The following is a 25,395-nucleotide window of genomic DNA, read 5'->3' on the forward strand; positions in this document are numbered from 1 at the left end:
TCTGTCTCTTTCTTTATTTCACTATTTGTTTCTTTTTCTTTCATTCTTTGTTTCTTTTATTACTCTTTTCCTTCTTTTTTTACTGTCCTTTTCTCTTCCTTCTTTTCCTGGTCTTTACAATGACACATTCTTTACACTGTGGCAGATTCCAGAGAGATTTCCTCTTGTTGTGCCCTGGTTGTCAGTCATGTCCGGCCTTTCATTCTCTGGCCGTTTTCATTCACTGACAGGGAGCAGAGATCCTGAACACGATGAGGAAACGCACAATGTGGTAGCGCTGCAGCCGGTCTCATTGCTCAGTGATTCTATACATTCACTAATCTTAGCACCACTGGACCTGTGTCCTCGCGGGGGCTGCAGCCTGGGTCTCGGCTTCCTAGGCCCCCCGCAGAGTCTCGTTCTGTAGTGTAATATTAATGTGTGCAATCATCAGGATCAGATGTCTCCTTCGCCCCTTTCCTGTAGACAGCAGATGGGCCGATGCTTCTCCTGTGTCCATTCCCGGGATTTTGGGGCGATGGTGTCTGTGTTCTGCACCCTAAATTGTTATTGATAAACTCACATAATTCATAGCGACCTAAATGAGATATATTGTGATAGATTTAGACGCAGGAACACCATCTCTTTAAATGTTCCACTGGTTTATTAAAAGTAATCCATAAATCAATGCAACTTTAGCAACAAAAAAACCCAACAAACAAAAATCACACATGGCACCGTCCTTGTCACTGCGGGAATCTGTCGGCTTCAGCAACAAACAACAAAAGGTTCTACTTCCCTGACCATGAGCCCACAGCTCCAGAGCTCGGCACCTCCAGGCCCACCCCACACGGAACGTTCTAGACGGCTGCATCCTCTGGACCCTCACACTCTACAGCTGTTCCACCAACCTAGTGGAGCGCCCCCAAGAGCTGTGGGGTTACTCAGATCCGGGCCCTTCTTCTGTACTCAGTGGGGATGTCACGGTGGCTGACCCGGTCCGTGGCCCTCGGGAGGTCCTCTGTAAATTGTGGGGGAAAGGTCTTTAAAGGGATAATGTGTTTGTGACGCCACCTGTGGTGTTCGGTCAGTGTGACCAACGCTGCTGTGGGGTCCGCTGGGGTGATGTTATGGCAGCTGGATGGTATACCTTCCCACAGGTGAAGTATATCCCCAGGGCTTCCCAGTAAGGTGGATGGTGATGGTGTGAGGCGCAGTGAAGAACGAGGACACAAGGTTGCAGTCTCTTTACCTCTTTACTGAAGGCTTCAGCATCCACAGTCCAGAGCACCCGATCACAGGGCAGGCAGAGTCCGGCCGGTCTGAAGGCAATTCCAGAGTCCCCTTATCCAGGTGGAATTCAATAGCCTTCCTCTAGCGCCTGAGTGTTGTAGTCTCCCCCTGCTGTGCAACTCGGTAAGGTCCTCACAACTATTGCAGATGTTAAGTCTCTTCTTTCTCTCTGTCCCCCAGGACAAACCTGTATGACTGGTGGCCTGAGGCTTTTTATAGGGACCCTAGAGATGCCCCGGCCTCCACAAGTTGCCACCCTGCCTCCTGGTTATATGGTCGGGCAGTCAACGTGGAATCAACTGTCTTGCCAGTCTCTGAAGTAACGGCATAGAGATCCTTACTCCCTCGGTGTTCTGGCTACCGGTACTGCGTTTCAGAATGAGGCAGCTTGCTTCTAGCTGATGTCCCTCTGATATTCCTCTCCTGTTGCTATGACTTCGTTGCTCACTCACTGCAACACAATTCCTTTCAATGTTTCCTTCTTGGGATGCTGCCGCATGGGATGCAGGCGCGGCTCCGTATACCTCCGTCTTCCGCAGGCCGCAGTCTGGAGCTGGCTGGAACCCACTCCATCCAGCCTCTGCCAAATTCAGTCGGGAATCACTGACTATCTCCTACTCCCTCCAGTCAGCTTCTGTCTAACTTCCTAACCAACCCACCAGTTTTACCAAAGTGTGAAGAATGCCCTAATAGATAGAAACGTGGCTCCCCCTGGCGGACTGGAGTGTGAAGTGTGTTTTGTGGTTGTGATACCTGGACAGAAGATCTCCTTCATTGCCTTCAGACGTAACATCACTCCCCCTGGTGGAAGAATAACATTACTGCAATGAACCAGGACTCTGGGGCGCTGCACTAGCACTAAACATGGCTGATTAACCCCTTCCAGCATTTCATGTGCTGGAGCATTCGCTGGGTTGCTACCACTGAAACTAACACCCAAAGTGAGAAATACCCCCCTTCCAGGACATTGCCAGTGACTTTGTCACATAGATCCCCCTCTGCCCAAAGCTGGGGGTTTTGGCTCCTTCAGTCGCCAAACAGGGAAGTCTACACATGGCATCTGTGTTTCTGTGCAGTTTCTCAGGCCTGTGCTCTACATGAAGGTTGAAGTCCTGAGTTTCAACGCTTGGAAATCCATCTCTGCTTCAAGATACCATTTAGCCATCAACGTCTTCATGCCTTTAAGAATGTTGGTCAGGGGTGCGGCTATCATGGCAAAATTCAGGATAAAACGCCAATAATATCCTACCATTCCCAGAAATGGCTTATCCTGTTTCTTGGAGACCACTTGCGGCCAATTTTGGATTACCTCTCCCTTATTCACTTGTGGCTTTATTCGACTCTGTAGCCCAAGTATTTTTCCTTCTCTTTCCTCATGGCACATCTCTTTCGGTTTATGGTAATCCCCCCGTCAACGCATCCAGCACGTCACGGACCTTCTGCAAGTGTTTTCCTGCAATACGTTTTGTGAGGGGCTAAAATCCGGTTCAAGGCCCTCCAAAAGATGAAGCCCAAATAGAATTATGGTATTATGAAAGCAAGTTTTAGGTGTAGAGAAGGACGCCTTGTCCTCTCCACTCTGAGAGAGAAGGATTTGCCAGTAACCTCTCGTTGGGTCCAGAATGGTGATGTATCTGGCTGATCCTTCTTGTCTATGAGATGATTGACGCGGTGCACTGGATATGCATCACATTTAGACACCGCATATAGTTTCCTGTGGTTGTTGCAGAAACCCCACTGTCAACCAGACTTCCGCACAAGGACAGTGGGGCTGGACCCGCAGATTCTTGACTTCTTGACTACGTCCAGGCTCACCATTTTCCTCATCTTCTTCAAAATCACCTCACGGGGTTTTTCAGGAATTCTATACAGCTTTTGGTTCACCCGCACTTGTGGTTCTGGCAGGATTTCATGACCAGCAACCTGTGTCCTTCCTGGCAACTCTGTAAACGGGTCCCGGCTCTGTACCTGCTGTTGCAGCAGGAGCTTACTTGTCTCATGTTGTGCGAGCTGTTGCAGCAGGAGCTTACTTGTCTCATGTTGTGCCAGCTGTTGCAGCAGGAGCTTACTTGTCTCATGTTGTGCCAGCTGTTGCAGCAGGAACTTACTTGTCTCATGTTGTGCCAGCTGTTGCAGCAGGAGCTTACTTGTCTCATGTTGTGCCAGCTGTTGCAGCAGGAGCTTACTTGTCTCATGTTGTGCCAGCTGTTGCAGCAGGAGCTTACTTGTCTCATGTTGTGCCAGCTGTTGCAGCAGGACCTTACTTGTCTCATGTTGTGCCAGCTGTTGCAGCAGGTGCTTACTTGTCTCATGTTGTGCCTGCTGTTGCAGCAGGAGCTTACTTGTCTCATGTTGTGCCAGCTGTTGCAGCAGGACCTTACTTGTCTCATGTTGTGCCAGCTGTTGCAGCAGGAGTTTACTTGTCTCATGTTGCGCCAGCTGTTGCAGCAGGAGCTTACTTGTCTCATGTTGTGCCAGCTGTTGCTGGAGCTGCTGGCTTTGGACCAGATGCTTGATCAGCTCCTCCATTTTTCTCTGACCACTGTTCCATCCCTACAGCCGCCTTCACTCAGGACATGCCGTTTGTCCACAGCCGTCACACTTGCTTCCTGGGAATCTTGTCCGCATTCTCCACCCACTGTGGTAGATCGTCTCACTTGGCTGTCCATAGAGGTAGACAGAGGAACACTGTCTCTTTAAAACTTCCACTGGTTTATTAGAAATCCTGCATAAACCAGTACAATGTTAGCAAAAAAAAAACCTGACCTCCCAGGAAAACAAAACATAACATATGTCACTGTCCTTTTTGCTACGTGAATCCACCCGCTTCAGGAACAAAGAATACAAGGTTCAGCTTTTCTCAGCATGAAACCATAACTTCGGAATTTGCACCTCCAGGCCCTCCCCACACTAAATGCTCTAGATGGATGAGTATGTATTGTCCTCCCTCCTCCCACTCTACAGCTGTCCAATCAACCGAGCACTGAACATAGCCGATTAACCCCTCTCAGCACTTAGTGTGCTGGAGGAATTTACTAGGTTGCCACCACCAAAGCTAACACCGTAGTGAAACAAATCTCCCCTCCAGTGATAGTCTGCTGGGAAGCTGCTGTATCTAATCATGTACTGTGTGATGCCATCTGCTGAGCTGTGTATCTAATCCTCTCCTGTGTCATACTGTCTGCTGAGCTGTGTATCTAATCCTATCCTGTGTGATACTGTCTGCTGACCTGTGTATCTGATATTATCCTGTGTGATACTGACTGCTGAGCTGTGTATCTAATCCTATCCTGTGTGATACTGACTGCTGAGCTGTGTATCTAATCCTCTCCTGTGTGATACTGTCTGCAGAGCTGTGTATCTAATCCTATCCTGTGTGATACTGACTGCTGAGCTGTGTATCTAATCCTATCCTGTGTGATACTGACTGCTGAGCTGTATATCTAATCCTATCCTGTGTGATACTGACTGCTGAGCCGTGTATCTAATCCTCTCCTGTGTGATACTGACTGCTGAGCCGTGTATCTAATCCTATCCTGTGTGATACTGACTGCTGAGCCGTGTATCTAATCCTATCCTGTGTGATACTGTCTGCTGAGCCGTGTATCTAATCCTCTCCTGTGTGATACTGACTGCTGAGCCGTGTATCTAATCCTATCCTGTGTGATACTGACTGCTGAGCCGTGTATCTAATCCTATCCTGTGTGATACTGACTGCTGAGCCGTGTATCTAATCCTCTCCTGTGTGATACTGACTGCTGAGCTGTGTATCTAATCCTCTCCTGTGCGATACTGACTGCTGAGCCGTGTATCTAATCCTATCCTGTGTGATACTGACTGCTGAGCTGTGTATCTAATCCTATCCTGTGTGATACTGACTGCTGAGCCGTGTATCTAATCCTATCCTGTGTGATACTGTCTGCTGAGCTGTGTATCTAATCCTCTCCTGTGTGATACTGACTGCTGAGCTGTGTATCTAATCCTATCCTGTGTGATACTGACTGCTGAGCCGTGTATCTAATCCTCTCCTGTGTGATACTGTCTGCTGAGCTGTGTATCTAATCCTATCCTGTGTGATACTGACTGCAGAGCTGTGTATCTAATCCTCTCCTGTGTGATGCTGACTGCTGAGCCGTGTATCTAATCCTCTCCTGTGTTATACAGTCTGCGGTGCCGTGTATCTAATCCTCTCCTGTGTGATACTGACTGCTGAGCTGTGTATCTAATCCTCTCCTGTGTGATACAGTCTGCGGTGCCGTGTATCTAATCCTATCCTGTGTGAAACTGTCTGCTGAGCTGTGTATCTAATCCTCTCCTGTGTGATACAGTCTGCGGTGCCGTGTATCTAATCCTATCCTGTGTGATACAGTCTGCGGTGCCGTGTATTTAATCCTCTCCTGTGTGATACAGTCTGCGGTGCCGTGTATCTAATCCTATCCTGTGTGATACTGTCTGCTGAGCTGTGTATCTAATCCTCTCCTGTGTGATACAGTCTGCGGTGCCGTGTATCTAATCCTATCCTGTGTGATACAGTCTGCGGTGCCGTGTATCTAATCCTATCCTGTGTGATACAGTCTGCGGTGCCGTGTATCTAATCCTATCCTGTGTGATACTGTCTGCTGAGCCGTGTATCTAATCCTCTCCTGTGTGATACAGTCTGCGGTGCCGTGTATCTAATCCTCTCCTGTGTGATACTGACTGCTGAGCCGTGTATCTAATCCTCTCCTGTGTGATACTGACTGCTGAGCCGTGTATCTAATCCTATCCTGTGTGAAACTGACTGCTGAGCTGTGTATCTAATCCTATCCTGTGTGATACAGTCTGCGGTGCCGTGGTTGCCGGTGTTGGCGCCTCGGCATCTGATCGGGCAGAATTCTGCAGACGTGGGTATCTAATCCTGGAGAAGCCGAGGGCCCGATCACAGGAGGAATGAGATGATTGAGAGGAAGACTCTTCCTCGGAGGTGACGGCTGCTGACATCCCAAGACTTGTGTAATCGAAGGCTGCGGAGGACGGCGCACTGATTGAATTTGCTTCTTCGCAGGTCAAGGTGATGATACAAGGGCAGCCATGTTCCTCCGCTGGGAATCTGCTGGCCGCCCGGATAATAATCCGCAAGATGGATACAATGGCTGCAGTGTTACAAGACAGAGAATGTACTGATGCAGGCAGCTAATTCACAAGCGCTGCCGCCCTCCATCGTGCCTGTAAATAATAGTAATATTTCTACTGAGCAAATCACATGCAAAAATGAAATAAATAATTATAGACCTTGAAATGGCATGTGGGCGTAAACACCATCCACCGCGACAAGGTGCACCCAGACAGGATGGTCCGTACCCCTAGTATCTCACCTCACTACATGCCGTCCACCATGACAAGGTGCTCCCAGACAGGATGGTCCGTACCCCTAGTATCTCACCTCACTACATGCCGTCCACCATGACAAGGTGCACCCTGACAGGATGGTCCGTACCCCTAGTATCTGACCTTGCTACACGCCGTCCACCATGACAAGGTGCTCCCAGACAGGATGGTCCGTACCCCTAGTATCTCACCTCACTACATGCCGTCCACCATGACAAGGTGCTCCCAGACAGGATGGTCCGTACCCCTAGTATCTCACCTCACTACATGCCATCCACCATGACAAGGTGCACCCTGACAGGATTATCCGTACCCCTAGTATCTCACCTCGCTACATGCCATCCACCATGACAAGGTGCACCCAGACAGGATGGTCCGTACCCCTAGTATCTCACCTCACTACACGCCGTCCACCATGACAAGGTACACCCAGACAGGATGGTCCGTACCCCTAGTATCTCACCTCACTACACGCCGTCCACCATGACAAGGTACACCCAGACAGGATTATCCGTACCCCTAGTATCTCACCTCGCTACATGCCGTCCACCATGACAAGGTGCTCCCAGACAGGATGGTCCGTACCCCTAGTATCTCACCTCACTACATGCCATCCACCATGACAAGGTGCACCCTGACAGGATTATCCGTACCCCTAGTATCTCACCTCGCTACATGCCATCCACCATGACAAGGTGCACCCTGACAGGATGGTCCGTACCCCTAGTATCTCACCTCGCTACATGCCATCCACCATGACAAGGTGCACCCAGACAGGATGGTCCGTACCCCTAGTATCTCACCTCACTACACGCCGTCCACCATGACAAGGTACACCCAGACAGGATGGTCCGTACCCCTAGTATCTCACCTCACTACACGCCGTCCACCATGACAAGGTACACCTAGACAGGATTATCCGTACCCCTAGTATCTCACCTCGCTACATGCCATCCACCATGACAAGGTGCACCCAGACAGGATGGTCCGTACCAATAGTATCTCACCTCGCTACATGCCGTCCACCATGACAAGGTGCTCCCAGACAGGATGGTCCGTACCAATAGTATCTCACCTCGCTACATGCCGTCCACCATGACAAGGTGCTCCCAGACAGGATGGTCCGTACCAATAGTATCTCACCTCGCTACATGCCGTCCACCATGACAAGGTGCACCCTGACAGGATGGTCCGTACCCCTAGTATCTCACCTCACTACATGCCATCCACCATGACAAGGTGCACCCAGACAGGATGGTCCGTACCCCTAGTATCTGACCTTGCTACACGCCGTCCACCATGACAAGGTGCACCCAGACAGGATGGTCCGTACCCCTAGTATCTCACCTCGCTACATGCCATCCACCATAACAAGGTGTACCCAGACAGGATGGTCCGTACCTCTAGTATCTCACCTCACTACATGCCATCCACCATGACAAGGTGTACCCAGACAGGATGGTCCGTACCCCTAGTATCTCACCTCGCTACATGCCGTCCACTATGACAAAGTGCACCCAATCAGGATGGTCCGTACCCCTAGTATCTCACCTCGCTACATGCCGTCCACCATGACAAGGTGTACCCAGACAGGATGGTCCGTACCTCTAGTATCTCACCTCGCTACATGCCATCCACCATGACAAGGTGTACCCAGACAGGATGGTCCGTACCCCTAGCATCTCACCTCGCTACATGCCGTCCACCATGACAAGGTGCACCCAGACAGGATGGTCCGTACCCCTCATATCTCACCTCGCTACATGCCATCCACCATGACAAGGTGCACCCAGACAGGATGGTCCGTACCTCTAGTATCTCACCTCGCTACATGCCGTCCACCATGACATGGTGCACCCAATCAGGATGGTCCGTACCCCTAGTATCTCACCTCGCTTCATGCCATCCACCATGACAAGGTGCACCCAGACAGGATGGTCCGTACCCCTAGTATCTCACCTCGCTACATGCAGTCCACCATGACAAGGTGCACCCAGACAGGATGGTCCATACCTCTAGTATCTCACCTCGTGACATGCCGTCCACCATGACAAAGTGTACCCAATCAGGATGGTCCGTACCCCTAGTATCTCACCTCGCTACATGCCGTCCACCATGACAAAGTGTACCCAATCAGGATGGTCCGTACCCCTAGTATCTCACCTTGTTACGTGCCATCCATCGTAACAGGGTGCACCCAATCAGGATGGTCCGTACCCCTAGTATCTCACCTCGCTACATGCCGTCCACCATGACAAAGTGTACCCAATCAGGATGGTCCGTACCCCTAGTATCTCACCTTGTTACGTGCCATCCATCGTAACAGGGTGTACCCAGGCAGGATGGTCCGTACCCCTATTATCTCACCTCGCTACATGCCGTCCACCATCACAAAGTGTACCCAGACAGGATGGTCCGTACCCCTAGTATCTCACCTCGCTACATGCCGTCCACCATGACAAGGTGCACCCAGGCAGAATGGTCCGTACCTCTAGTATTTCACCTCGCGACATGCCATCCACCATGACAAAGTGTACCCAATCAGGATGGTCCATACCCCTAGTATCTCACCTCGCTACGTGCTGTCCACCATGACAAAGTGTACCCAATCAGGATGGTCCGTACCCCTAGTATCTCACCTTGTTACATGCCGTCCACCATGACAAGGTGCACCCAGGCAGAATGGTCCGTACCTCTAGTATCTCACCTCGCTACATGCTGTCCACCATGACAAAGTGTACCCAATCAGGATAGTCCGTACCCCTAGTATCTCACCTCGCGACATGCCATCCGCCATGACAAAGTGTACCCAATCAGGATGGTCCGTACCCCTAGTATCTCAACTTCTTACATGTCGTCCACCATGACAAAGTGTACCCAATCAGGATGGTCCGTACCCCTAGTATTTCACCTTGTTACCTGCCGTCCACCATGACAAAGTAAACCCAGACAGGATGGTCCATACCCCTAGTATCTCACCTTGTTACCTGCTGTCCACCAAACAGGGTGCACCCAATCAGGATGGGACGTACCCCTAGTATCCCTAGTAACTGGCTTAGTGATAGAAAGCAGAGGGTGGTTATAAATGGTATAGTCTCTAACTGGGTCGCTGTGACCAGTGGGGTACCGCAGGGGTCAGTATTGGGACCTGTTCTCTTCAACATATTCATTAATGATCTGGTAGAAGGTTTACACAGTAAAATATCGATATTTGCAGATGATACAAAACTATGTAAAGCAGTTAATACAAGAGAAGATAGTATTCTGCTACAGATGGATCTGGATAAGTTGGAAACTTGGGCTGAAAGGTGGCAGATGAGGTTTAACAATGATAAATGTAAGGTTATACACATGGGAAGAGGGAATCAATATCACCATTACACACTGAACGGGAAACCACTGGGTAAATCTGACAGGGAGAAGGACTTGGGGATCCTAGTTAATGATAAACTTACCTGGAGCAGCCAGTGCCAGGCAGCAGCTGCCAAGGCAAACAGGATCATGGGGTGCATTAAAAGAGGTCTGGATACACATGATGAGAGCATTATACTGCCTCTGTACAAATCCCTAGTTAGACCGCACATGGAGTACTGTGTCCAGTTTTGGGCACCGGTGCTCAGGAAGGATATAATGGAACTAGAGAGAGTACAAAGGAGGGCAACAAAATTAATAAAGGGGATGGGAGAACTACAATACCCAGATAGATTAGCGAAATTAGGATTATTTAGTCTAGAAAAAAGACGACTGAGGGGCGATCTAATAACCATGTATAAGTATATAAGGGGACAATACAAATATCTCGCTGAGGATCTGTTTATACCAAGGAAGGTGACGGGCACAAGGGGGCATTCTTTGCGTCTGGAGGAGAGAAGGTTTTTCCACCAACATAGAAGAGGATTCTTTACTGTTAGGGCAGTGAGAATCTGGAATTGCTTGCCTGAGGAGGTGGTGATGGCGAACTCAGTCGAGGGGTTCAAGAGAGGCCTGGATGTCTTCCTGGAGCAGAACAATATTGTATCATACAATTATTAGGTTCTGTAGAAGGACGTAGACCTGGGTATTTATTATGATTTATTATGATGGAATATAGGCTGAACTGGATGGACAAATGTCTTTTTTCGGCCTTACTAACTATGTTACTATGTTACTATCTCACCTTGTTACCTGCTGTCCACCGAACATGGTGCACCCAATCAGGATGGGACGTACTCTTAGTATCTCACCTCGCTACGTGACATCCACCATGACAAGGTGTACCCAGACAGGATGGTCTGTACCCTTAGTATCTCACATCATTACGTGACGTCCACCATGACAAGGTGTCAGGAAACAAGCGCATCAGCTCCTGTGCACCAGACAGCAGCTCTTCCCTCTGAGCTATTCAGCTCACCGGACAGTTCCGTGCTAACCCAAATACTTGAACCTTTGTTGTTGCTGATGTCTCCACCCTGAGTTTCCTGTTAGTCACAAACCTGAGTTCCTGATTGGCTCATCCTGATTGCACGTAATATATAAACCTGGCCTTGCTCTCTTTCCTTGTGTGAGTAGTGAGCTAGCAGCCTCTAGTCAAGCTTCCTTTCACCCGCCGCTTATTCCTTCAAACGACACTGCTGTTCCTGTGTATCAACTCCTTGGCTATGCCTGACTACGCTACTTGCCAGTGCTGCCCCTAGTGGTTGCAATATCACTACTCCAAACAAGGTCGGTCCATAATACAAGGTGTACCCAGTCAGGATGGTCCATACCCCTAGTATCTCACCTCACTACGTGCCATCCACAGCGACAAGGTGTACCCAGTCAGGATGGTCTGTACTGTTATGATAAGGTGGTCTAGGAGCAACATGGAACAAGCTCTGAAGGAAGTGGTAACTGTACTGACCGCAGTCCCTAAGCTCAACACAACACTAGAAGTAGCCGTGGAATGCTCCTAACTCTCCCTAGGCATCTCGTCACAGCCTAAGAGCTAACTACCCCTAAAGATAGAAACAGGAAAACTATCTTGCCTCAGAGAAAATCCCCAAAGGATAGATTAGCCCCCCACAAATAATGACTGTGAGTGGAGAGGGAAAAGACATACACAGAATGTAACCAGGATGAGCACAGGAGGCCAGTCTAACTAAATAGATAGGACAGGATGGAATACTGTGCGGTCAGTATAAAACACTACAAAAATCCACGCAGAGTTTACAAAAAATCTCCACACCTGACTAAAGGTGTGGAGGGCAAATCTGCCTCCCAGAGCTTCCAGCAAGACAGAATTAATTCACACTGATAAGCTGGACAAACATAGAAAGCACAGAATGGATAAGTCCACAATCTATGGACAGAAAAGGGCAAGCAAAAACTTAGCTTAGCTGAACTGGTCAGGATAACAGGGAACTCCAAAGAGATGTGAATCCAACCAGGAACCATTTCCAAGTGGCACTGGCTGAAGAAAGAGCCAGGCCTAAATAGCCGAGCAGAAGAGACGATAAGTGGAGGCAGCTGAATACAGCTAACTCCAAGGAGCAGCCATACCACTAGAAACCACAAGAGGGAGCCCAAGAGCAGAACTCACAAAAGTGCCACTTACAACCACCGGAGGGAGCCCGAGAGCGGAATTCACAACACTGTACCCCCTAGTATCTCAAAACGTTACTTGCCGTCCACCGCAACAAGGTGTACCCAGTCTGGATAGCCCATTCCCCTAGTACCTCCCCTTGCTACGTGCCATCCACCGTGACAAGGTTTACCCAGTCAGGATGGTCCATACCCCTAGTATCTCACCTCGCTATGGGCAATCCACAGCAACAAGGTATACCAGTCAGGATGGTCTGTACCCCTAGTATTTCCCCTCTCTACATGCCATCCAGCCCTCAAAATGGTCGGGGGTGATCAGACACCTGCCTGGGGAAAGCTATATCGACTGAATGCACAGTCCAAAAAGGAAGAACTGTGCCTCCGTATGTACCAAATACGAGTAAATTATGCAAAAATTAATAATAATAATTTGTTATTTATATAGCGCCAACATATTCCGCAGCACTTTACAATTAAGCAGGGACATGTACAGACAATAAATTCAGTACAAGTTAAGACAATTTAAACAGTGACATTAGGGGTGAGGTCCCGGCTCGCAAGCTTACAATCTACAAGGAAATGGGGGGACACAATAGGTGAAAAGTGCTCGTTATTTCAGGTCTGGCAATTATAATAAATATATATTTTGATATAAAGCTGCATGATCCGGTCATCAGCCGTGTGTTTAAGTGCAATAGTCAAGCATCAAGTGCAGTTATCATGTGCATGGAGGGTGTGGAGACAGATGATTAGTAGGGTGCAGATTCACATGCAGATAATATTTGGAAGGAGGGAACAGGACAAAGTTAGTTTACTGAGTAGTTGATGTAACATAGTAACATAGTAACATAGTAAGGCCAAAGAAAGACATTTGTCCATCCAGTTCAGCCTATATTCCATCATAATAAATCCCCAGATCTACGTCCTTCTACAGAACCTAATTGTATGATACAATATTGTTCTGCTCCAGGAAGACATCCAGGCCTCTCTTGAACCCCTCGACTGAGTTCGCCATCACCACCTCCTCAGGCAAGCAATTCCAGATTCTCACTGCCCTAACAGTAAAGAATCCTCTTCTATGTTGGTGGAAAAACCTTCTCTCCTCCAGACGCAAAGAATGCCCCCTTGTGCCCGTCACCTTCCTTGGTATAAACAGATCCTCAGCGAGATATTTGTATTGTCCCCTTATATACTTATACATGGTTATTAGATCGCCCCTCAGTCGTCTTTTTTCTAGACTAAATAATCCTAATTTCGCTAATCTATCTGGGTATTGTAGTTCTCCCATCCCCTTTATTAATTTTGTTGCCCTCCTTTGTACTCTCTCTAGTTCCATTATATCCTTCCTGAGCACCGGTGCCCAAAACTGGACACAGTACTCCATGTGCGGTCTAACTAGGGATTTGTACAGAGGCAGTATAATGCTCTCATCATGTGTATCCAGACCTCTTTTAATGCACCCCATGATCCTGTTTGCCTTGGCAGCTGCTGCCTGGCACTGGCTGCTCCAGGTAAGTTTATCATTAACTAGGATCCCCAAGTCCTTCTCCCTGTCAGATTTACCCAGTGGTTTCCCATTCAGTGTGTAATGGTGACATTGATTCCTTCTTCCCATGTGTATAACCTTACATTTATCATTGTTAAACCTCATCTGCCACCTTTCAGCCCAAGTTTCCAACTTATCCAGATCCATCTGTAGCAGAATACTATCTTCTCTTGTATTAACTGCTTTACATAGTTTTGTATCATCTGCAAATATCGATATTTTACTGTGTAAACCTTCTACCAGATCATTAATGAATATGTTGAAGAGAACAGGTCCCAATACTGACCCCTGCGGTACCCCACTGGTCACAGCGACCCAGTTAGAGACTATACCATTTATAACCACCCTCTGCTTTCTATCACTAAGCCAGTTACTAACCCATTTACACACAATTTCCCCCAGACCAAGCATTCTCATTTTGTGTACCAACCTCTTGTGCGGCACGGTATCAAACGCTTTGGAAAAATCGAGATATACCACGTCCAATGACTCACCGTGGTCCAGCCTATAGCTTACCGCTTCATAAAAACTGATTAGATTGGTTTGACAGGAGCGATTTCTTATAAACCCATGCTGATATGGAGTTACACAGTTATTCTCATTGAGATAATCCAGAATAACATCCCTCAGAAACCCTTCAAATATTTTACCAACAATAGAGGTTAGACTTACTGGCCTATAATTTCCAGGTTCACTTTTAGAGCCCTTTTTGAATATTGGCACCACATTTGCTATGCGCCAATCCTGCGGAACAGATCCTGTCGCTATAGAGTCCCTAAAAATAAGAAATAATGGTTTATCTATTACATTACTTAGTTCTCTTAGTACTCGTGGGTGTATGCCATCCGGACCCGGAGATTTATCTATTTTAATCTTATTTAGCCGGTTTCGCACCTCTTCTTGGGTTAGATTGGTGACCCTTAATATAGGGTTTTCATTGTTTCTTGGGATTTCACCTAGCATTTCATTTTCCACCGTGAATACCGTGGAGAAGAAGGTGTTTAATATGTTCGCTTTTTCCTCGTCATCTACAACCATTCTTTCCTCACTATTTTTTAAGGGGCCTACATTTTCAGTTTTTATTCTTTTACTATTGATATAGTTGAAGAACAGTTTGGGATTAGTTTTACTCTCCTTAGCAATGTGCTTCTCTGTTTCCTTTTTGGCAGCTTTAATTAGTTTTTTAGATAAAGTATTTTTCTCCCTATAGTTTTTTAGAGCTTCAATGGTGCCATCCTGCTTTAGTAGTGCAAATGCTTTCTTTTTACTGTTAATTGCCTGTCTTACTTCTTTGTTTAGCCACATTGGGTTTTTCCTATTTCTAGTCCTTTTATTCCCACAAGGTATAAACCGCTTACACTGCCTATTTAGGATGTTCTTAAACATTTCCCATTTATTATCTGTATTCTTATTTCTGAGGATATTGTCCCAGTCTACCAGATTAAGGGCATCTCTAAGCTGTTCAAACTTTGCCTTCCTAAAGTTCAATGTTTTTGTGACTCCCTGACAAGTCCCCCTAGTGAAAGACAGGTGAAACTGCACAATATTGTGGTCGCTATTTCCTAAATGCCCGACCACCTGCAGATTTGTTATTCTGTCAGGTCTATTAGATAGTATTAGGTCTAAAAGTGCTGCTCCTCTGGTTGGATTCTGCACCAATTGTGAAAGATAATTTTTCTTGGTTATTAGCAGAAACCTGTTGCCTTTATGGGTTTCACAGGTTTCTGTTTCCCAGTTAATATCCGGGTAGTTAAAGTCCCCCATAACCAGGACCTCATTATGGGTTGCAGCTTCATCTATCTGCTTTAGAAGTAGACTTTCCATGCTTTCTGTTATATTTGGGGGTTTGTAACAGACCCCAATGAGAATTTTGTTACCATTTTTCCCTCCATGAATTTCGACCCATATGGACTCGACATCCTCATTTCCTTCGCTAATATCCTCCCTTAAAGTGGACTTTAGACAAGACTTTACATAGAGACAAACCCCTCCTCCTCTCCGATTTTTACGATCCTTTCTAAACAGACTGTAACCCTGTAAGTTAACTTCCCAGTCATAGCTTTCATCTAACCAGGTCTCAGTTATTCCCACTATGTCAAAGTTACCTGTAGATATTTCTGCTTCTAGTTCTTCCATCTTGTTTGTCAGGCTTCTGGCGTTTGCGAGCATGCAGTTTAGAGGATTTTGTTTTGTTGCAATCTCCTCGCTGTGGATTGTTTTAGAAATGTTCTTACCTCCCTTCTGAGTATGTTTTCCTGGATCTTCTTTGTTCAAGTCTAATGTTTTTCTTCCCGTCCCCTCTTCTTCTAGTTTAACGCCCTCCTGATGAGTGTAGCGAGTCTTCTGGCGAATGTGTGTTTCCCAGGTTTGTTGAGGTGTAGTCCGTCTCTGGCGAGGAGTCCGTCCTGTGTCCATCGATGTGGTAGGCTTGTTTGAAGAGATGGGTTTTTAAAGCGCGCTTGAATAGGTCGGGGCTAGGTATCAGTCTGATTGTCTGGGGAAGTACATTCCAGAGAGCTGGCGCACCACGAGAGAAGTCTTGGAGACGGAGGTACGAGGTTCGGATTACGGGGGATGTTACTCTTAGGTCATTTGTAGAACGGAGGGCACGTGTAGGGCGATAGACGGAGATAAGAGCGGAGATATAAGGCGGTGCAGAACTGTGGAGAGCTTTGTGGGTGAGAGAGATGAGTTTATACTGGACCCTGTAGCAAATGGGTAGCCAGTGTAATGACTGGCACAAGATGGAGGCATCGTTGAAGCGGCTGGACAGAAATATGACCCTGGCTGCCGCATTCAAGATGGATAGAGAGGAGAAAGTTTGGTAAGAGGGAGACCGATCAGAAGAGAGTTGCAGTAGTCCAGACGGGAATGAATAAGAGCGACAGTAACAGTCTTAGCAGTTTCAAAGGTAAGAAAAGGTCGGATTCTGGAGATGTTTTTAAGATGCAGGTGACAGAAGCGAGTGAGTGATCGGATATAGGGAGTAAAGGAAAAAACTAAGAAATTAGCCGGCGCACCTGAGCTTTACATTCTTGTGCATTAAAGTTGGGTACAATCCTGTTCGGGTAAATCTTGGCGTGGTGGGGTGGCTTTTGTGCTTGACTGCCCCCCCTATCTGGTCTGGTGTAACTGCAGTGTTGCTGGGTGAACTGATGTGGTGGTGACCACTCACACATCCTTTAAAGGGTCACCTGATGCATCAGCTGATTGTCAGTGATAAAACAATCTTCAGTGACCAAGCCTGAGTGAGGAGCTCTCTGGGTGCTTTGGTGCTTCTGCTGGGTCAATTATCCTGGTGCCTTTATTCTGCTGTGTGGCGCTTTGCAGCAGAGAAAGCTAAGTGTTTATTCCCTCGCCCCTTTCGTGTTTGTCACTAACTCCCGTGTGTTAATATTTGCAGTGGTGCAGCTAGTGCCCGTTGCTGGCTAGTGCACTAGCCAGGGCAGAGTTAGGTGACAGTTAGGGATGCGGTGGGGGGGAAGGACCCAATTAGGGAGTTAGGGGAGTGCAGGGACAGGCTCAGGCTCGAGCTCAGGGGTGTCCCTTCCTTCATTTCCCTGATAGGGCCTTCCTCCCCCCTTTTCCATCCCGTTGTGAATTTGTTGTGCCGTCCATTTATCGACTTCCCCGTAGGGGTTGCTTTAGAGACCGTGACACGTACTATTACTATTTACTTACTGCAGGGGATTCGCTCATTGTTTTATCCTAGGTTCTGTCTGTTAAAGGCCACAGTGAATTGCGCCTACACATGGCACTTATGCCAAAGTTGTGTGGGACGATTTCTGCTATTGTAATGCTTAGAAATGTGGATGCCATCCAGCACTCAGTTCATCATATTGGGGCCCCAGAAGTCATCTTATTGTGGTGGGCCACTGGGGAGGCACTAGGTGTTGCAGAAGGGCCAGCTGGGGCATGTAGTCCCACTGGCAGCAGATAATGAAGTCACGGTAGCAGAAGTAGGTACCTGGACCCCTCAACACTTCCCTCGTGTCCACAACAATTGTCGGTAGTGGGAGGTTGCACGTGTGGATGGTATAGGACCCCCGGGGGCACTCCTGTAGCACTGGTGTCTGGGTGTAGAGTTTAGAGCGCCCGTAGTGTAATCTCAAGCAGCCAGGGACGCAGGTGAACTTGTAAACATAACAATGTTACTGAAAGAGATAAAGGGATCCAGTCTCTCTCTTAAAGACAAAGTTCACAGTATATTGTGCACATGAAAGTAATGGTTGTCTCCTCATGAGACAAGCGAGGTTATGGCCTCTCAGGGCGGCTGGAGCAGAGTTCTCTTCACTTTCTATTAGAGGAAATGCTATGCGCAGTCCAAGAAATATTACACTGATGGAGGGATCTTCACAGATTGGCTCTCTGAGGAAACACACTGAAGGGTGGAAGTACTCACAGTTTGGGGCCTACCGTTCCCTATCACAGGGGTAGGTTAGTGAAAAGTCTGTGGTGTGACAGCCATGTAGATATGGCCCTGACTAGAGTCAAACAGGATAATCAGCATGGAGGAGAGCACATGTGCAGGGTTATCTCTCCTGACTGGAGGAGGCTTCACTCCTTTGTGGAGGAGATGAGGAGAAAGATGTCCCCTCAGCGTGGACTGGCATGGAAACTATGATGGAAGCAGTAATGTCTGCCTCCTCAGCGTGGCCTGGCATGGAAACTATGCTGGGAGCAGTAGTGTTTGCTCCCTCAGGCAGCTGGAACTGCTCAGAACTGGAGGTTACCTCAGGAAGTATGTGTGAGTCCTGAGCTGGAGGCTCCTCCCAGCCGTTTCTATGGCAGCTTGTTGTGAGGAGAATAATCACTTAGCTGTCATATATACATTGGCCAGTAGATGGCAGCACAGCACATTTATGAGTCTTTGGTATGCAATGCAATGTACTACATCTCCTAACTCACAGCGCCCAAACTAATCCTGACAAAACTACTGCCACACCACAACTGTCTCATTCAGCAGCAGAACAGGTATCGGGATACCACATTATCATACAGGGCCCCAGAAGTCATTTTATCATATAGGGACCCAGCAGCCATCTTATCATATAGAGTCTCAGCAGCCATCTTATCATATAGGGTCTCAGCAGCCATCTTATCATATAGGGACCCAGCAGCCATCTTATCATATAGGGACCCAGCAGCCATCTTATCATATAGAGACCCAGCAGTCATCTTATCATATAGGGCCCCAGCAGTCATCTTATCATACAGGGCCCCATCAGCCATCTTAATATATAGAGACCCAGCAGTCATCTTATCATATAGGGACCCAGCAGCCATCTTAATATATAGAGACCCAGCAGCCATCTTATCATATAGGGCCCCAGCAGTCATCTTATCATACAGGGCCCCAGCAGCCATCTTAATATATAGAGACCCAGCAGCCATCTTATCATATAGGGTCTCAGCAGCCATCTTATCATATAGGGACCCAGCAGCCATCTTATCATATAGAGACCCAGCAGTCATCTTATCATATAGGGACCCAGCAGCCATCTTAATATATAGAGACCCAGCAGCCATCATATCATATAGGGGCCGAGCAGCCATCTTATCATATAGGGGCCCAGCAGCCATCTTATCATATAGGGGCCCAGCAGTCATCTTATCATATAGGGACCCAGCAGCCATCTTAATATATAGAGACCCAGCAGTCATCTTATCATATAGGGACCCAGCAGCCATCTTAATATATAGAGACCCAGCAGCCATCATATCATATAGGGGCCGAGCAGCCATCTTATCATATAGGGGCCCAGCAGCCATCTTATCATATAGGGGCCCAGCAGTCATCTTATCATATAGGGACCCAGCAGCCATCTTAATATATAGAGACCCAGCAGCCATCTTATCATATAGGGGCCGAGCAGCCATCTTATCATATAGGGGCCCAGCAGTCATCTTATCATATAGGGGCCCAGCAGTCATCTTATCATATAGGGACCCAGCAGTCATCTTATCATATAGGGGCCGAGCAGCCATCTTATCATATAGGGACCCAGCAGTCATCTTATCATATAGGGGCCCAGCAGTCATCTTATCATATAGGGACCCAGCAGTCATCTTATCATATAGGGGCCCAGCAGTCATCTTATCATATAGGGGCCGAGCAGCCATCTTATCATATAGGGACCCAGCAGTCATCTTATCATATAGGGGCCCAGCAGTCATCTTATCATATAGGGACCCAGCAGTCATCTTATCATATAGGGGCCCAGCAGTCATCTTATCATATAGGGGCCGAGCAGCCATCTTATCATATAGGGACCCAGCAGTCATCTTATCATATAGGGGCCCAGCAGTCATCTTATCATATAGGGACCCAGCAGTCATCTTATCATATAGGGGCCCAGCAGTCATCTTATCATATAGGGACCCAGCAGTCATCTTATCATATAGGGACCCAGCAGTCATCTTATCATATAGGGGCCGAGCATCCATCTTATCATATAGGGACCCAGCAGTCATCTTATCATATAGGGGCCCAGCAGTCATCTTATCATATAGGGGCCCAGCAGTCATCTTATCATATAGGGGCCCAGCAGTCATCTTATCATATAGGGACCCAGCAGCCATCTTATCATATAGGGACCCAGCAGTCATCTTATCATATAGGGGCCGAGCAGCCATCTTATCATATAGGGACCCAGCAGTCATCTTATCATATAGGGGCCCAGCAGTCATCTTATCATATAGGGGCCCAGCAGTCATCTTATCATATAGGGGCCCAGCAGTCATCTTATCATATAGGGACCCAGCAGCCATCTTATCATATAGGGACCCAGCAGTCATCTTATCATATAGGGGCCGAGCAGCCATCTTATCATATAGGGACCCAGCAGTCATCTTATCATATAGGGACCCAGCAGTCATCTTATCATATAGGGCCCCAGCAGCCATCTTATCATATAGGGGCCCAGCAGTCATCTTATCATATAGGGGCCCAGCAGTCATCTTATCATATAGGGACCCAGCAGCCATCTTAATATATAGAGACCCAGCAGCCATCTTATCATATAGGGGCCGAGCAGCCATCTTATCATATAGGGGCCCAGCAGTCATCTTATCATATAGGGGCCCAGCAGTCATCTTATCATATAGGGACCCAGCAGCCATCTTAATATATAGAGACCCAGCAGCCATCTTATCATATAGGGGCCGAGCAGCCATCTTATCATATAGGGGCCCAGCAGTCATCTTATCATATAGGGGCCCAGCAGTCATCTTATCATATAGGGGCTGAGCAGTCATCTTATCATATAGGGGCCGAGCAGCCATCTTATCATATAGGGGCCCAGCAGTCATCTTATCATATAGGGGCCCAGCAGTCATCTTATCATATAGGGGCCCGTCTCCCTCTTCCCTGGAGGGTGATAGTGATGATGACGATGGTGATGATGATGTTGATGGAGATTATGATAATGATGCTGGTGATGATGATGGTGATGGTGCAGAAACTCCTCCTCCGAGGTCTGCCTGCTGCAGATGTCTCTGTCCATACAGATGAATGATGTCCACGTAGGGGCAGCGGTAAGGGTTAATACAGCGGGTCAGCGCTGACAGCGTCCGGTGGGTTAACGCTTCTTGGGATCGATATTGGGAGCGAGGTCACCTCTCCAATGATCCATCACTCCTGACACTACAGAATAGTGATGAGACCTCCATGACGGTTGTCCGCGGTCTATAATGGGGTGGGGGGGTAATGGCGCCGGCTCCGCACACTGACTGCTTTCTCCGTCCTGTTTCCTTTTCATCCTGATTTCTGCCTTCTGTTTTCAGGTGTCCTGTATGCAGTTTATTAATGCTCTTCTCACCTCCCCGGAGGATCTGGACTTCAGGATACATCTGAGGAACGAGTTCTTACGCTGCGGACTGAAGCAGATATTACCGGTAAGTAAATGGACTCTCCATGTCTGTAAGGACGCGTTCACACCTTCAGCTTTTGCTCAGTTTTTCCTGTTGCATATTTTTTAAGAAATACAAGTAACCGATCTTACTTAATATGTGCAGAAAATCTGCAACATGAAAAACTCATCAAAAGCTCATGGTGTGAACAGAGCCTGATAGTCTGATCATGGCGCCCCCCGGAGGTACATGCAGGGAGAACACTCTGGTCACAGACACACATCTACATGAGGTGGTCTGTGGAGTCAAGAGGCAGTGAGCTATGGTAGTGGTCCGATCACTATGATGCCCACCATCCTGCAAGTATCGGGCAGGACTCTGTGGACAGTGCGGTCTGGTCACCATCAGACTTGTGGGCTCACCGTTCATGGCCGGGGGCGGCCACCCCATGCCCTCGGCTGCTCTCACCAGACAGAACGGTCAGAGCAGACCCCGCAAGAAAGATCGAAAATCTGCAATTCCAACATTGAGAATAAAATATCGATTTATACAGACGTTTCTGTCACAAAGTTTCCACTTTTATTTCACATTTATAGAAAACAGCATTTTATAGTATTCTTCTGTCTATTCTTGTTTTCCTCTTTGTCAGTCTGTACAAGGACTGGATTCTCAGATTACTAGTCCAATCCTTCCCTTAGTAGCCCAGATAACGATGGACCAGACAATGAGGGAAAGCTATAGAGAAGAACCCAGAATCACTGCCCCCATCCTGTAGAGGGGCTTCACCCCCGAACGACAGAGAGCCGAACTTCTGAATGACTGCCCCCCCCCTGTAGAGGGGCTTCACCCCCGAACCACAGAGAGCCGAACTTCTGAATGACTGCCCCCCCCTGTAGAGGGGCTTCACCCCCGAACCACAGAGAGCCGAACTTCTGAATGACTGCCCCCATCCTGTAGAGGGGCTTCACCCCCGAACGACAGAGAGCCGAACTTCTGACTGACTGCCCCCCCCCTGTAGAGGGGCTTCACCCCCGAACGACAGAGAGCCGAACTTCTGACTGACTGCCCCCCCCCTGTAGAGGGGCTTCACCCCCGAACCACAGAGAGCCGAACTTCTGAATGACTGCCCCCCCCTGTAGAGGGGCTTCACCCCCGAACCACAGAGAGCTGAACCTCTGACTGACTGTCTCCTCCTGTAGAGGGGCTTCACCCCCGAACCACAGAGAGCCAGAACCTCTGACTGACTGTCTCCTCATGTAGAGGGGCTTCACCCCCGAACCACAGAGAGCCAGAACCTATGACTGACTGTCTCCTCCTGTAGAGGTGCTTCACCCCCGAACCACAGAGAGCCGGAACCTTGGACTGACTGTCTCTTCCTGTAGAGGGGCTTCACCCCCGAACCATAGAGAGCCGGAACCTCTGACTGACTGTCTCCTCCTGTAGAGGGGCTTCACCCCCGAACCACAGAGAGCCGGAACCTCTGACTGACTGTCTCCTCCTGTAGAGGGGCTTCACCCCCGAACCACAGAGAGCTGAACCTCTGACTGACTGTCTCCTCCTGTAGAGGTGCTTCACCCCCGAACCACAGAGAGCCAGAACCTCGGACTGACTGTCTCCTCCTGTAGAGGGGCTTCGCCCCCGAACCACAGAGAGTCGGAACCTCTGACTGACTGTCTCCTCCTGTAGAGGGGCTTCACCCCCGAACCACAGAGAGCTGAACCTCTGACTGACTGTCCCCCCCTGTAGAGGTGCTTCACCCCCGAACCACAGAGAGCTGAACCTCTGACTGACTGTCTCCTCCTGTAGAGGGGCTTCACCCCCGAACCACAGAGAGCCGGAACCTCTGACTGACTGTCTCCTCCTGTAGAGGTGCTTCACCCCCGAACCACAGAGAGCCAGAACCTCGGACTGACTGTCTCCTCCTGTAGAGGGGCTTCACCCCCGAACCACAGAGAGCCAGAACCTCGGACTGACTGTCTCCTCCTGTAGAGGGGCTTCACCCCCGAACCACAGAGAGCCGGAACCCCAGACTGACTGCCCCCATCCTGTAGAGGGGCTTCACCCCCGAACGACAGAGAGCCGAACTTCTGACTGACTGCCCCCCCCCTGTAGAGGGGCTTCACCCCCGAACCACAGAGAGCCGAACTTCTGAATGACTGCCCCCCCCTGTAGAGGGGCTTCACCCCCGAACCACAGAGAGCTGAACCTCTGACTGACTGTCTCCTCCTGTAGAGGGGCTTCACCCCCGAACCACAGAGAGCCAGAACCTCTGACTGACTGTCTCCTCATGTAGAGGGGCTTCACCCCCGAACCACAGAGAGCCAGAACCTATGACTGACTGTCTCCTCCTGTAGAGGTGCTTCACCCCCGAACCACAGAGAGCCGGAACCTTGGACTGACTGTCTCTTCCTGTAGAGGGGCTTCACCCCCGAACCATAGAGAGCCGGAACCTCTGACTGACTGTCTCCTCCTGTAGAGGGGCTTCACCCCCGAACCACAGAGAGCCGGAACCTCTGACTGACTGTCTCCTCCTGTAGAGGGGCTTCACCCCCGAACCACAGAGAGCTGAACCTCTGACTGACTGTCTCCTCCTGTAGAGGTGCTTCACCCCCGAACCACAGAGAGCCAGAACCTCGGACTGACTGTCTCCTCCTGTAGAGGGGCTTCGCCCCCGAACCACAGAGAGTCGGAACCTCTGACTGACTGTCTCCTCCTGTAGAGGGGCTTCACCCCCGAACCACAGAGAGCTGAACCTCTGACTGACTGTCCCCCCCTGTAGAGGTGCTTCACCCCCGAACCACAGAGAGCCGGAACCTCTGACTGACTGTCTCCTCCTGTAGAGGGGCTTCACCCCCGAACCACAGAGAGCCGGAACCTCTGACTGACTGTCTCCTCCTGTAGAGGGGCTTCACCCCCGAACCACAGAGAGCCGGAACCTCTGACTGACTGTCTCCTCCTGTAGAGGGGCTTCATCCCCGAACCACAGAGAGCTGAACCTCTGACTGACTGTCCCCCCCTGTAGAGGTGCTTCACCCCCAAACCACAGAGAGCCAGAACCTCAGACTGACTGTCTCCTCCTGTAGAGGGGCTTCACCCCCGAACCACAGAGAGCTGAACCTCTGACTGACTGTCTCCTCCTGTAGAGGGGCTTCACCCCCGAACCACAGAGAGCCAGAACCTCTGACTGACTGTCTCCTCCTGTAGAGGTGCTTCACCCCCGAACCACAGAGAGCTGAACCTCTGACTGACTGTCTCCTCCTGTAGAGGGGCTTCACCCCCGAACCACAGAGAGCCAGAACCTCTGACTGACTGTCTCCTCCTGTAGAGGTGCTTCACCCCCGAACCACAGAGAGCCAGAACCTCGGACTGACTGTCTCCTCCTGTAGAGGGGCTTCACCCCCGAACCACGGAGAGCCAGAACCTCGGACTGACTGTCTCCTCCTGTAGAGGGGCTTCACCCCCGAGCCACAGAGCTGGAACCCCAGACTGACTGTCCCTTCCTGTAGAGGGGCTTCACCACTGACCCACAGAGTCGGAACCCCAGACTGACTGTCCCCTCCTGTAGAGGGGCTTCACCCCCGAACCACAGAGAGCCGGTACCCCAGACTGACTGTCCCCTCCTGTAGAGGGGCTTCATCCCCGAACCACAGAGAGCTGGAACCCCAGACTAACTATCCCATTCTGTAGAGGGGCTTCACCACCGAACCATAGAGCTGGAACCCCGGACTTTACTGTCCCATCCTGTAGAGGGGCATCACACTCAAACAACAGATAGCCCGGGGTCAGATCGCGGCTGAGAT

General features: G+C 49.1%; 1 protein-coding gene across 4 annotated transcripts in view; it reads left to right on the top strand.

The window, feature by feature from the left end:
• DIAPH2 (diaphanous related formin 2) overlaps positions 1-25,395 on the top strand; it is a 1,874,941-nt gene that overhangs the window by 495,433 nt on the left and 1,354,113 nt on the right. For all 4 annotated transcript variants that reach the window (XM_069746079.1, XM_069746080.1, XM_069746081.1 and 1 more), the window contains one exon: positions 21,530-21,640. In XM_069746079.1, the coding sequence (XP_069602180.1) occupies positions 21,530-21,640 (111 nt within the window). The remainder of the gene's footprint in view (positions 1-21,529; positions 21,641-25,395) is intronic.

Source organism: Ranitomeya imitator, chromosome 2 (assembly GCF_032444005.1).
Source record: "Ranitomeya imitator isolate aRanImi1 chromosome 2, aRanImi1.pri, whole genome shotgun sequence".
Lineage (NCBI taxonomy): Eukaryota > Metazoa > Chordata > Amphibia > Anura > Dendrobatidae > Ranitomeya > Ranitomeya imitator.